The sequence below is a fragment of the Aethalodelphis obliquidens genome, unplaced genomic scaffold (assembly GCF_003676395.1).
Source record: "Aethalodelphis obliquidens isolate GAN/ISIS:26980383/991018 unplaced genomic scaffold, ASM367639v1 scaffold457, whole genome shotgun sequence".
Lineage (NCBI taxonomy): Eukaryota > Metazoa > Chordata > Mammalia > Artiodactyla > Delphinidae > Aethalodelphis > Aethalodelphis obliquidens.
Genome location: NW_020838371.1, coordinates 3,472 through 17,363, shown reverse-complemented (window position 1 = coordinate 17,363; position 13,892 = coordinate 3,472). Strand labels below are relative to the sequence as shown.

Sequence of the window (13,892 nt, the reverse complement as noted above, 5' to 3'; positions counted from 1 at the left end):
TCGTCCTCAGCCCGGACTCCGCTAATGGTTAGGGTGGCCATGTTCCCCGATTTGGAGGCAGATATCCAGTCAGGGATACCCGAGGGACGGTTGCCATCACCATAGATGACCGGCACAGGGGCCTGGCCCAGCTTCTGCTGGTACCGTTGAACATATTTACTTCCAATGTTGTTCCCCCCACATGTGATCCTGGCTGTCTGTCCCAGGGACACCGACACCAAGGGCAACTGAGTCAGTTCATAGGAGGACACAATGCCTGCAGGAGAGAAAAGGACAGGTGGGCTGGAGGTGAAGAACCCATGTCCAGAGACCCCCACCTGCCTGGCCTGGACTAAGCTCCAAAGATTCTCTGGGCCCCGAGGGCGCCCCCTCCCGTCAGTCTCAGCCCCAGGGGCCCATGGGCCTGGCTGGTGGATGGAGCCTCTGAACAAATGAGAACGCCCCCCACTTTCTCTGGCAGGCGCAGCCCCTCGGGGCTCACACACAGCAGTGAGCACAGGGGGGAGATTTCAGCCCCTCCAGCCCCCCATCCTGCGGCAGGGCCAGGAGTCTCCTGTCCCCACGGGCAGCGCCCTGCTGAGCTCAGAGTCAGGGCCAGGCCTGTCCCCGAGCCCTGGGCCAGGGGTGGGCGGACCCTGGGGGCAGCACCTGTGCAGTGAGCCAGGAGGCCGAGGAGGAGGGGCGTCCAGGCCATGGTGGAGGCACCCCGAGTCTGCTCCCCGAGGCCTAGGCTGGGCAGGGCGCCTCCCAGGCCTCTCTTATCCCCTTGCTGGAGAGAGAGCTGCCGGGGGTGCGAATCAGCCGGAGCCCAGGGGGTCTGCCTGGGGAGCTCTGTGGTTTCAGAGAAGGGCTCAGTCCCCAGGGACACAGAGAGGGAGGGGTGGCCCCTGCAGACCCCGCCTCGGCCCGGGGGATCCTCCTCCACCTGCTGTCCCATAGTCTGGGGGTGACATCTCCAGCCCAGTCTGAGTCCTGGCCTCACTCCTGGACGGGCCTGGCCACTGAGAGCTCAGAGGTGGGTCTGTATTCTCTGAACTCATTCCACGGGCAACACTAAGAGGCTTAGACTGTACAGGATTCTCCCCCCTATCACAGCTCCTGGGCCCAAGACTGAATAAAATTCACAGTTTGACAAAGCACATGGAGTGTTCCAGGCCATTGCGGTGCTGTGTCTGCCCTGGGCTGTGAGCTCCTGGGGCTGTAGTGTCCCCGTCGTGCCCCAGGGACAGGAACAGACAAGGGGCTAAAAGAAATGTTTGCTCTGTGAGAGAATGAGAGGGGGCTTCAGGGTTTAATAACTCTGCAAGGGAATGTCAGTCCTAATCCATTTCCCTTCAGTTGCTGGGAAAATATATATGTCATAAACATCAAAATTACGGAAAGCTGATTGAGTGACTGCTGTGTGTCAGACACTGGGAAACAGGAAGTGTGGAAATTTCTGGTTCCCCCCTTCCCTGTAAGGGGTAAGCGGAGGGACAGGTGTGAGGGCAGTGGGAGAGCTTCCAGGGAGTAGGAGCAGCTGTGTCTGGAGGACAGGGGCTCCGAGCACAGGGAAGGGAGTGGCAACGTGTGGTCACAGGGAGGATGAGCATTTCTGGACAGCGGTGGCTTTTTAGCAGTATTAGGTGGGCTGGCAGTGGGTGTGGGGCAAGGAAACAGGCACCGTCTCCAAGAGCAGGACTTGGGACACACGGAGACAGAAACATGTACTTGAGAGTGAAGGTGACACTGTAGAAACGGAAGGACACTTGTCATCAGGTGTGAGGTCCTGGTTACTCCTTCCCCTGCACTGGAGCCCTGATGCCCAGGACACCACTCCTCCAGGTGGCTCTGCCAGGCTACCTCTGCTGCCCCCTGGTGGCTTCTCCACACTGGAGGCGGAGACTCAGTTCTCGGTATAGATTTCAGAGCCCACTGCTCAGGTGGTGATTTCCCTGATCCAGGGATGGTGACCCCAATCAGGATTTACTCCCTCTCCATGGCTCTGTCTGCCTCACGTCCTGGCACGAGGGGCTGAGATTACCCGTGAAGATATGAACAGGCTCATCTGGAAGAGGAGGGGGCTGGGCTCACGGAGGCATCCCTGCTCCTGTCTGTGGCGTGGTGGGAGGTCACGCAGGTGGGATGGGCAGTGGGGACACCTCCCTCAGGGGGTGACTCTTATTGGTGCCAGCTTTGGGTATGGGCCTGATGCGGGGTGGCGGCTACAGTTCCAAAGGCATGGTTAGGACCACACCCACTGGGAAATGTTCATTCAGACCCACTTTGGGCTGGCACATTCCCTCCAGGGAATTCAGCATGAACGGGACACAGTCCCTGCTTGAAGGGTGTTTCCATCCTGTGTGGGGGGCAGTGCAGGAGACACAGTGGCTTTGCACACCTGGCAGAGAATCTCCACCACGGTCACCTACACATTGCCTGCAGTGTTTATTTAAAAGCCAAACACTTGCTTCTTTCAGGTCTCTGGCTATCAGGTTTGACTAGGTGGCCCAGCACTGTTCTATGGGATGTAAGGGTCAGTTGGCTGGAGTTTATCTCGGGGAACTCTTGCTCTTGTAAAGGAAAGAAATAGCAGGAATTGACGCAGATCCTTTCCTCTTGAACATGGTGTGATAGCTGGAGCTGCAGCAGCCATCCTGAGGTCTGTCATCCACAAGAATGAAAGCAAGGCCAACATATAGGGACAAGGGACCTGGATGCTGGCAAGATCTTGGGTCCCACGTGGAATCTGTGATCACCCAGAGAACTTATCTTGGTGAGACTACAATAGGTCCCACCTGTTCATGCCTCTGCTTTTCATCAGTGAGTCCTGAAATTAAAAAAAAAAAAAATGTATTCCGACCAAGCAGGAAAAGTCTGAGCACAAATGCATCAGTTAACGAAACTAGTGATGGGGAAAGAACCCCATCGTGGTGTGTGCTGTGGGGATAATTAATCCAGAGAAGAGACAGACAATGACAGGCAGGCTGTTCTGTAATCAGAGGTTGGGGGCCTCCCCAAAGGGGTAACTCTGGAGCTGCCCTCAGGACTGGGGAGAACCAAGTAGTAAGAAGTGAGCGTGGGAAGGGCTGAGACTTGGCCAGCGGGGAGGAGTCGGGTGTGTTGGAGGATCTGAAAGGACAGGGCAAACTTGAGGGATCTGGGATGTAAACCCAGCTCAGGGCCAGTGTAATATGTTCTCTGAGTTAAGAATTTGAGGGGTAGAAGTGACATGTGTTCAGGTGGAGCAAAGGGGATTCACACGTAATAAATCCGGGTCTTTGCAGCTGCTTAGCACAGGCTGGAGCCCAGGGAGCAGGAACAGGATTGACACAGGTGGGTTGAGACAAACCCCTCGGCCTTCCCTACTTTACCTGAGGGCTGAAGACCTTCGGGGGGGTTACTAGTGCCTCTCCCCTGCCAAGTATCCACCATGCAGCCGTGCTGGGGCTTTAGCTGCTGCATGTGCCTCTGGTCCTGAGCCCTGTCTACTGTCCCGTGTGGCTGACCAGTCACTGCCTTCCATAAATGTCTGCAGATTTGCTTCTGTGACTGGGAGCCCAGGACTCGAGGAGCTCACTTGACAGGGAAAGGCAGGGGCTGAGAGAGGGAATGACAACGCCAAGTTCACTTGGGGGCTAGAGAGAAGAGAGATGTCTTAATCCCTAAATAATAGCCTCTTCTGAGTGTTCTAGAACCAGACTGGGCCAGGAGGGGGCTGTGGGAAATTCTCAGCCTGAATTGTAGATTCTTCCTGTCAGTTCTCCCCACTGCCTCTGGGGGCGCTGCTGCACCTCCCCTGGGGCCGTCTGACACCTGGGAGGCTGACAATGCCCTGCTCCCCGTGGGGCTGAACAGAAAGCCCAAGGACAACACACTCCAGATTCAAAGCAACGAGGGCAGCCTTTTCATGATCTCGCCTCTGGAGGAATCCTGGAATTACTGCTTAGGTCTTAGGGATTCGGTGCATAAAATACCATCTGTTGCTGGTTCATGGTCCATTAGTGTGACAAGTTAATTGTACATTTAATAATCTGTAATTGTCAATACTTTTTGAACGTAATTTTTTCCCATGTGGTTTCCATCCTCCAAATTAGACATCCACCCTCATGCAAGACAGGAGTGCACTTGGAGGAAACTTTCGGCTTTTCTTTTAAAAAAAATCCACAGGTGGCATTTTAATATTTCTAATGTGGACCTTTCCCCTGGAGAATCTAGAATTCTGTGTGAAGCAGGAGATCTATGTGCCATTGTTCAGGTTGTCACATGTTTGTTTAAGCATTTGCCAGGGAAATGGTCTTTGGGTGTAAATTCACTGTTTTCCAAGGTCACCCAGAAATTTCCTCATTGTACGTCTAAGAGTTTGGACACTGGCTTTTTTTTGTGAGGAAAGCCATGCATTGTAGGATGTCAAGGTTTTATTTCTTTACAAGAAGGAGAAACATATCCAGCCAACTGATGGGTCAATAGCTGTGCAAAAATCAACCCAGTTCCTCCCTGGATCCTGTTTCAGATGAAAACTAAGGCTTTGGTATAACAGGGGCGTCTACTGTGAAATTGGGGCCCTACTTTGAAACAGAATAGATGTTCTTGGTGGTCCCCATCACTTAAAACACCTAATCATAGGACAGCATGATAGTGGTGACAGTTTTCAGTCATCACTTTGGACAGAGAAATCGTTTTTTGCCAGTTTCTTTCACAAACATTCTCACTGTAGCTTATTGGTCTCCAATGTACCTTTTTATAAAAATTCAAGGGCAATCAGATCTAACTGGGGATTTTGAAGAGCACATTGTGGATTTAGGTGGGAAAACAGAGACTTGCGGGTATATATAACCTCCTCGGGACCCTGATGAGCATGTTGGGAACAGCTGGCTAACTTAGATCGGGTTCCCTGCAAGCTGATTCTGAGACGTTAAGTGCATGTCCTGGAAATCTGGAAGGAGATGAGGAGGGGAGACTGGGCAGAGGGGAGGGACCCGGGATTTGGTCACACAAATGAGGACCCGGGGTTCTGCAGGAGAGTTAAAGCTGGCCCATTTGGGTCATCCTAAACTGAGTCAGAGCCTGGGGATGGTGGCCTCAGGCATCATTCACCTGACCCTCTCTGACCAGGGGGATAAACTGGGGTGGGGGGCCATTTTCTGCACCAACAGCATTTCCCCGTGAGGGCACTGCTGTGAGTTGTCACAGGCTCCCAGCAGCTGTGGATGAGTAGACGAGGCCAGAAGAGAGAAGGAGGTAGATGCTAGAATGCCCACTGCTCTGGTGTGCTCCATTCAGAATCCCAGCTGCCATGGGGGCCTGGGGCTTCAGCATCAGATGGGATGGGACATTCTGTGGTCAAATCCTAGACAGTTGGGCCAAGAGGGGCCCAGTGACCACGACATGGAATTGTGGGGAAAACTATCACTGGAGGGATGTGTCCCTCTGTCTGTCCTTCCATACAGGGCCTCTGTCCGAAGTTCCCGACCTGGCCAGACAGCACTAAGACAGCCTGGTCCCGCCAGCCATAATCCACTCCTGAGCCCCCTGTGCAGAGCCTGCCTGGAGGGCTGGGAGGAGGGGCAGCCTGGGGAGCTCAGATCTGGCAGAACTGGGCCAGACCTGTCACTGTTCTTCCACAGTCCTCCTGGGGGCTGGAGGAGAGTGTGAGCCAGACACAGAGGGGGTTTGTGTCTCACTTCCCTGTCTGCCTGTGTCACTGTGAACATAATCACTGCCGTCAGCTGACTCACAGTAATAGTCAGCCTCGTCCTCGGCCTGGGCCCTACTGATGGTCAGGGTGGCAATTTTGCCTGAGCTGGAACCAGAGAATCGGTCTGGGATCCCTGAGGGCCGCTTGCTGTCCTCATAAATGACCAGCCCAGGGGCCTGGCCTGGCTTCTGCTGGTACCATTGAGCATAATAGCTTCCTAAGCTGTCTCCCTGGCAGGTGATCCTGGCCGTCTGTCCCAAGGACACAGACACCGCAGGTGGCTGAGTCAGCGCAGAAGAGGCCACAGAACCTGCAAGAGAGGAAAGGAGAGTGAGGGTGAGGAAGAGGGTCTCATCCCTGCAGCCTCATGCCCCCTGCGGCAGCTCCTGTGCTGAGCTGAAGTTCTGGACCAGGCTGAGCTCTGGTCACTTTTCGGGCTGAGCCTGGGGGCAGCACCTGTGCAGAGAGTGAGGAGGGGGAGCAGGAGACGGGTCCAGGCCATTGTGGGGACGCCCCGAGCTCTGCCTCTGAGCTCACAGCTGGGGTGGGGCCTTTGGGCCTCTCTTATGCTCAGAAGGGGTGTCTTCATGCAAATCTCCTTCCTGCCACCTTTGGCCTTGTGACCGGCTCCCTGCTGAGCAGAGAACAGCTGCGATCCAAGGAGGAGTTAAACTGGAACCCGAGTTCCAGGCCTGAGCCCAGGTCCCCAGAACTCTCTTGGTGCTGAGTGAGAAAGGCTGCCCCTGCCCCAGCATGTGCACACACCTCTCAGTCCGCTCCTGGGCTCCCCTCTGGGCCTTGGGGACACACAGGCGTCCTCTCTGGGGATGAGGTTATTGTGTGGTGGGCTGGACAGTGCTGGAAGCTGGCACTGTGGGGACCACGGTCATGCTGCTGCGAGAGCCCAGAATTCCAGCAGCAGACACAGTGACACCGGTCAGGTACATCTGGCAGGGTTTTTATTATATTTCTTTAAAGTTTCTTAATTTTTATTTTTCGAAGTATAGTGGATTTACAATGTTGTTTTAGTTTTAGGTGCACAGCAAAGTGATTCAAATCAACATATACATTCTTTTTCATTTTATGCTTAAAAATAAAAGGAAAAATGTCTTCCTTATCTAGACCTAGGCCAGAATTCTTGGACTTGACAATACATGCATGATTTGTGAAAGGAAGAAGATAAATTGAAATACATTAAAATGAAAAGCATATGTTCTATAAAAGTCCTTTTTATGGAGTTGAAAAATCCAGTAAAGTGGGAGAAAATACTTTCCACTCACATATTCATCAAAAAACTTGTATATACATTAAAAAATGTGTCAAAACTAATCAATAAACAAAACAACTAAAATCCAAGTGGAATTTGGGAAATGATGTGAACAGACATTTTTTCGGGAATGTACAGATGTCAGGTGAGCACATGGGAAGATGGTCCCCATGAGTCATTAGGGGAATGTCAATCACACCCTAAAGAGTTGCCGCTACACACCAGTCAGAATGGAGCAGATGGGCTAAAGTAAAAAACAGTGGCAAAACCAATGCTGGTTGTGCAGCAGAGGGACTGGTAGGACTATAAAGTGGTACAGCCACCCTAGAAAACAGCTTTGCAGCTACTATGAAACTAAACATGCAATTACTGTACAATCTAGGAATTGTACCCTTGGGATTTTATTTCAGAGAAATGAAGACTAATGCTCCCATAAACACCTACACACAAGTGTTCCCCGCTCCTGTCTTAGTCAGCTCAGGCAGCCATGGAAAAATACCACCCACATGTTGCTTAAACACCACAAATTTATTTTCCAAGGTTCTGGAGGTCAGAAGTCCATGATCAAGATGCCCTAATATTGTTTTTAGTGCAAGCTCTCTCCCGGCTCCCTGAAGGTGCTTTCTGGCTCTGTCCTTAGATGGTCTGTCTCAGTGGCTCACTCGGGGTTGGGGGTGTGTTTCTGGTCTCTTCTTATAAGGTCACTAATCCTATGTCCACAGGTGCGGACCAACCTGGGAGGAGATACCGTCCTCCACCCTGTTCATCAGTCACTTTCACAGACAGGTTGACAGTTCTCACCCAGACCCTGACCCTATTATGACCTTGACCAGAGAGATGCCCTCAAATGGGTGTCCATCTCTCTCTGATCGAGTCCATAAGGGCAGATCCCTCCCTGGTGGGTCGCCATCTAAGCACAGCATGGTATGGTCTCATCGTCTTCCCTTTTCCATCCTTGTCCTCACATCGTGCCGTCTGTCCCTCTGTGCGTCCGTCACAGGCTCCTGCTGTCTTCACTTCTTAGCAGCACAGGCCCCGGGGCGTGTGGATGTGGTGGGACCCGCCTGGGGGTGGGTTTACTCACTGCCATCCTCCTGGCTCCCTTTCCTACAGTGTAAGGGGGACAGGACACTCCCCACTAGTGGGACCTGCAGGAGGCCTTGTTTGGGACAAAGTCACAGCAAAGCCTTGGAGAGAACAACCCTTTCCGGGATGGGGTGACAGGAGAGGGCCCTGTGTCCCCTGTGAGTCCCGGCAGAGTCGGGGACAGAGGTCACTGCAGGACGGAGCTCTGATGTCCTGTCCAGTCCTGCCCCCGGCCCCCTGTCCATCCCTCTCCAGGAGACCAACCGCCTCCTCCCCTCCTGCCCACGTGGAGTCCTCCAGGCCACGGGCAGCTCCTGGACTTTGCCTCTCAGGCCTCAGTCACTGGGGGTCCGACTGGGGTAAGGGGACCATATTCTCCAGCTCAACATCCCCGTTCCCCATCCCTGCTGCTGTCCCAGTGGATGTGGTGCTGGCCGGTCCCTACAACGTCCTGTGGGTGAATGGGGAGCCATTCTTGGCACCAAAGCTGAGACCCTTCCCCAGCAGGAGAAGCCCGGCCGAGCTCCAAGTCTGTACTGCCACAGACACCCTTACCGCCTCATGACTCCCTAAGGACCCAGCTCTGCACCCACCATAGGGTCAAGGTTCCCATCCTCCCTCCCCAGATGCCCAGTGCTTCCTGCTGAGCCCTCAGTCCTGGCCAGGGGCCTGCTCTGCACCCGGGACACCCAAGTCAGGACACTTGGTACCATGACCTGCATGTCGCCTCTGCACGCCAAGATCCATGTTCCTTCCCTGAGAGACTTGGAGTAGGGCCTGGGGGCTACTGGGGACAGGGTCATCTCAGCTCAGCCCTTTCCCAGTGTCCTGTTCTGCCCTGGGCTGGGCTGGTCTCTCCCAGCATTGCCCACACAGGCCTGTGAGGAGGACCCAGAATCCCACCTCGTCAAAACCACCTAAATTTTAATGTGTGTCTGCCTCTCCCTGGGGGTGACTCGGGGAGAGGTTGGGGGTGAGGGGTTTGCAAGGGGAAGACTCAAAGGTCAGGGCTCCGGGGACAGACAGGGAGCAGCTCACCCTGGTGCCGTGGGATGGAGGGCAAGGGAGGGAGGTTTTGGCCTCACTTCCCCTAGGTCTGTGTCACTGTGGTATCCAACTTGGCCGTCAGTGTTATAGCTGACACCACAGATATACTCAGTCTCGTCCTCAGACTGGATGTTGGCGATGGTCAGGTAGCGGTCAGCCCCAGAGCTGGAGCCTGAGAAGCGGTCGGGGATCCCATCCCCCTTGGTGACGCTTCCGTCACTGGTCAGCTTCATCAGATACCTAGGGGCCTGCCCTACTCTCTGTTGATACCACTCAATGTAGTACGTGCTGTGCTCACTGCTCAGGGTGCAGGTGAGCTTGACCGAGCCTCCCAGGGAAGAAGATGCAGACGGGGCCTGGGTCAGCACAGGCACAGCACAGAGACCTGCAGACAGAAATGCAAGGGTTGGCTGACGGCACTGACACTGGGCAGGTGACCCTCAGGACTGTGCTGGAGGGAGGGGCTGGGAGGCCCCCGCGTCCCTGGGCCACTCTGACCTGTGTTGAACAGGAGGGGCAGGAGGTAGAAGGGCACCCAGGTCATGGTGGGAGGTCCTTCTGCGAGCTCTGCACTGAGGCTGCCCAGCTGGACTGGCCTCTCCAGGTCTCTGTCTTATCCTCTCCCCTTGCAGCTCGCAAAGGGAGGAGCAGTGAATGCAAATCTACTCCTCCCTCCCCATCCTGTGTCTCAGCTCCTGGCTGAGCCCTGAGCCCAGAGGCCTCACGCTGGGGACTCCCTGGGGACAGAAGAAGGGCCACGTGTGAGTTTCAGAGAGACATTTACTCTCCTCAAGAGAGGTGTCTTCAAGGAAGCGTCAGTCATGCCCTTTGCACTTGAGCCCTCCCCAGGGGACATGGACCTATGAGGGTCCCAGCCAGGACCACAGTGCCCCTTGGTGCCCCCAGGATGGACGTCTTCCTACACATGTAGCTACTTTAATAGAATGACAACTTTTGAGCCCCCAGCATATGCCAGACCCTTGGTGAGTTTCCTGCAGCACCTCACCGGGCACCAAATAATCCCACAGCGCCCTCTGCTGAAGGCACAACCTCTCCCCAGTCTCAGGAGGAGGAGTAACCATTGGGACGGTAAATGATTTTCCCAGATTCCCCCAGACAGGGATGCATGGGTCAAGATTCCATCCAAGGGACTGACTTCAGAGCCTGACGTTTCAGCCCCCCCCCCCCCCCCCCCTCAAAACCCCCCACAGTTTCCTCCATCCCTACTCCAGGCCCCCTGAGCCCCTCCTGTCACCACCCTCTGTTCTGTATTCAGGTGATCCATATCCAATGTCACTAAAATATTCCTTATGGTCCACCTTTCCATCTAGATCTATTCACAAAATATAACTTTATGACTTGTGGGGTTTATGGAAATGATCTCCCTACTGAAAGGGATGATGTGACACTATTTACTTAAAAATGTACAGACTATTGTCATTCATTTCACAGACTGTAATAAAAATGTGTTTAACGATTCAGAACCACCTTTAAAATTGTAGTTGTATTTACTATCTTGCCTTTGGGAAAGAAGTCACATGGATACATGTATTAAATCTCCTCATTTTGAGGTACCCTCAGTATCCCTGGTCTTGGTGGAAAATGGCTCAGCAGTTCCTCTCCAGCAAAGACTCTGGGCTTGGGACCCTCCGTCACCTCTTGGTGTGGTGAGTATGTACTACAGGCACGGTTACCCCAAGGAGACCTCATCCATCTCACCTGCTCTGTCCAACATGGTGGCCACAAGCCAAGGAGGCTTCTGAACATGCAATGTGGGTGGTCGCAGTGAGATGTGCTGTAGATCTGAAATACCCAGCACATTTCAAAGATTTAGGAGAGTGTAGTGTAGAATGTATCAATATTCTAATATTTAATTCATATTGAAATGATATTTTCAAGTAATTTAGTTACGCAAAACCTATTATGGAAACTAACTGCATCGGTTTCTCCTAATTTTTAAAAAGCGTTTACTGGATAATTGAAAATTACATATGTGGTTCAAATAGTGTAGGTAATGGATAGGGCAGCACTGCAAAGTCACAATGTCAGTCACTTGTGTCTGAAATAGGAGAGAGAACTACCTAGCACATTCAGGAAAGGCCACGTCTTAGCTTTGGAAGCACCATGAGAGGCCACAGGAAGGTGGGGAAGTCCAGGAACTCGGGTGGAGGGACCTCTTTGTTGCCGGGTCTGCCCCGTTCCAGTTCTGATTTGAAACAAGTTGCTCTGTCCTTCGTACCTCAGCTTCCGCATCTGTAAGATGGAATATAATGGGGATGCTTGTTCATTGATTATTTGTGATTAAACACGTTAATAAGTAGGAAGAATGTGGATGGGTCTTGATATGTATTAAGCACACATGAATATTTACTCCTCTTCCATCTGTGAATATCCTTAAGCCTTACCCATACACTTAATAGAAAGCAGAGACGGTGGAATCGTGGTTGTAGGAATGGGATGGATGGGAAAAGTCTTGGGTTTGGGATTTGCCACTGACAAAATTTTCTGGCCACACCAAAATACACAAACATATTGTAGGACCTCTAACAATTGCCTGTTGAAGTCCTAACCACCAGTGCCCAAGAGTGGGACCTTATTTGGAAATAGGGCCCATTCAGATGTAATTACTTAAGGTGAGTTCATACTGGATTGAGGGGCCCCTAAACCCATTCAGTGTGCCCACCAGGTCTCAGGAGCTCTGTTCCAGGTCACCATGGACACCCTCAGCCCCTCCTGCTGGCCTCCTTAGTCTTTCTAAGGCCACTTGGGTCTGGAGCTTAACTGTCCTAAACTCATCAAACTGAGCTTGTGTCAGGCTCTAGACCCTGGAACGATGGGCAAAATTTGTTAAGAGGAGACTTTTTCTCAGGCCACATGGGTGGGTTTGGGGCAGGGGATGACATCTCTCATCATTTTTCTTTGGTGGGTCTGTGTTTGATTTCGACTAGTTTCTACTGCTATTTCATCAAGTTCAGTGATCTTCTTCTGCAGCATCTATGTGCTCTCAGTCTCATCCAGTTTATTTTAATCTCAGATGTGTAGTTTTCATTTGCAGAAATGCAATGTGGATCATGTTTTTACACCCTGTGTCTCCGTTTAACATGTTCAATCTTTCCTCAAGCTCAGGAACAAATGGACTATAACTATAGAAGTTGCTTTTGTGTCCTTGTCTATCAAATACATCATCTGGGCCATTCAGGGCAAGTTCGGATTAACTGATTTTTGTACTTATTCTGACTCTTAGTTTTCTGATTCCTTACAGGAAATGTTTGATATTCAGGTATTGTGAATCTTTCCTTGCTGGGTATGGGATATTTTGTTTCTCCCTATGTTCTTTCTTTCTTATTGTTTTTAGTTTCAACAAAGGTACTTGGTCACAGTTAAATCCTTTCTGTACTTGCTTTTACACTTTCTTACATGGCACCAGGGGACACGACCTTGGGGGGACTGTCTCTACAACGACAGCCCTCCCCAGGGAGGGCACAGCTGGGAGCTGCCAGGGGCTCCAACATGGGTGTGAGGCAGATGAGCCCAGAGGAGGGACGTGGCGGCCCCCACTCTGTCCACTCTGCTGCTTTGCCTCGTTTGGAGTCCCAGGTTGTCACGGGATCCTGGAGGTTCCAGAGCTCTGACGAGCTGGGTGGTTCTGGGCATCCATCCAAGAGATTTGGGCTGATGAGTGGCCAGTCAGCACCATGTGGACATCCAGGGTCCACTAGCACTGGGTCTCTGCCCTCGCTGTCTGTCCTTCATTCAGGCCTTATTTCCTCAAGTCAACACCACAGCCCAGACGCTGAGCCAGCCTGGTCCTGCCAGTGCATAATCACTCCTGAGGCCCCTGTGCAGAGCCTGCCTGGAGGGCTGGGAGGAGGGGCAGCCTAGGCGTCTCAGAACTTGAGGGACAAGGTCAGACCTGTCACTGTTTTTCCACAGTCTTCCTGGGGCTGGAGGAGAGTGTGAGCCAGACACAGAGGGGGTTTGTGTCTCACTTCCCTGTCTGCCTGTGTCACTGTGAACATAATCACTGCTGTCAGCTGACCCACAGTAATAGTCAGCCTCGTCCTCAGCCTGGGCCCTGCTGATGGTCAGGGTGGCAATTTTGCCTGAGCTGGAACCAGAGAATCGGTCTGGGATCCCTGAGGGCCGCTTGCTGTCCTCATAAATGACCAGCACAGGGGCCTGGCCTGGCTTCTGCTGGTGCCAATATGTATATTTTTTGTCCAGTAGGTCTCCAGAGCAGGTGATCTTGGACGTCTGTCCCAAGGCCACGGACACTAATGGCGGCTGGGTCAGCTCATAGGAGGCCACGGAGCCTGTAAGAGAGGATGGGAGAGGGGTTGAGAATGAAGGATCCATTCGCAGGGAGGGGTCCCACTCTGAGGTTGTGCCTGGGCTGAACTCTGGGTTTGAGGCAGGCCCAGCCCAGGGTTCTGGGGGGCCTGAGCCTGTGGGCAGGGCCGGAAGGCAGCACCTGTGCAGAGGATGAAGAGGGGGAACAGGAGAGGGGTCCAGGCCATGGTGTGGACGCCCTGAGCTCTGCCTCCGAGACACCACAGCAGCTCTGGGTTCTACTCATATCCTTTTATTCCCTCTCAGAGCTTTGAGGGGGGCAGTGAGGGTTTGGGTTTATGCAAATTTACACCCCCCTGGGGCTCCTTACTGAGATGGGAGTCACCCAAACCATCAGCCCAGGTGACTGTCACCCAGCTTCCTCCACGGCTTCGCATGTCCAAAAACTCAGACTTGGCCTCCAAGGTCTGAGGTCACAGTCACCCTCCTTATGTCTGACCACATGACCGCTGTTGGAAACCATCC

The 13,892-nt window shown here is 52.9% G+C and overlaps 3 gene segments (V, D, J or C); all 3 read right to left on the bottom strand.

Annotated features, from left to right (window-relative positions):
- Window positions 1–79: 79 nt before the first annotated feature.
- Window positions 80–6,210, bottom strand: LOC113616748 (immunoglobulin lambda variable 3-25-like; the record flags this gene model as incomplete). The annotated part of the segment is given in 3 exon segments: window positions 80–256; window positions 5,664–5,987; window positions 6,134–6,210. Coding segments are annotated over 3 exon segments (547 nt in total), but the record flags the coding sequence as incomplete, so codon positions are not given.
- Window positions 6,211–8,412: 2,202 nt separating this feature from the next.
- LOC113616747 (immunoglobulin lambda variable 4-3-like) lies at window positions 8,413–9,684 on the bottom strand. The segment is given in 3 exon segments: window positions 8,413–8,481; window positions 9,116–9,462; window positions 9,576–9,684. Coding segments are annotated over 3 exon segments (462 nt in total).
- Window positions 9,685–10,767: 1,083 nt separating this feature from the next.
- LOC113616749 (immunoglobulin lambda variable 3-25-like) lies at window positions 10,768–13,663 on the bottom strand. The segment is given in 3 exon segments: window positions 10,768–10,880; window positions 13,067–13,390; window positions 13,549–13,663. Coding segments are annotated over 3 exon segments (483 nt in total).
- Between the last annotated feature and the right edge of the window lie 229 nt (window positions 13,664–13,892).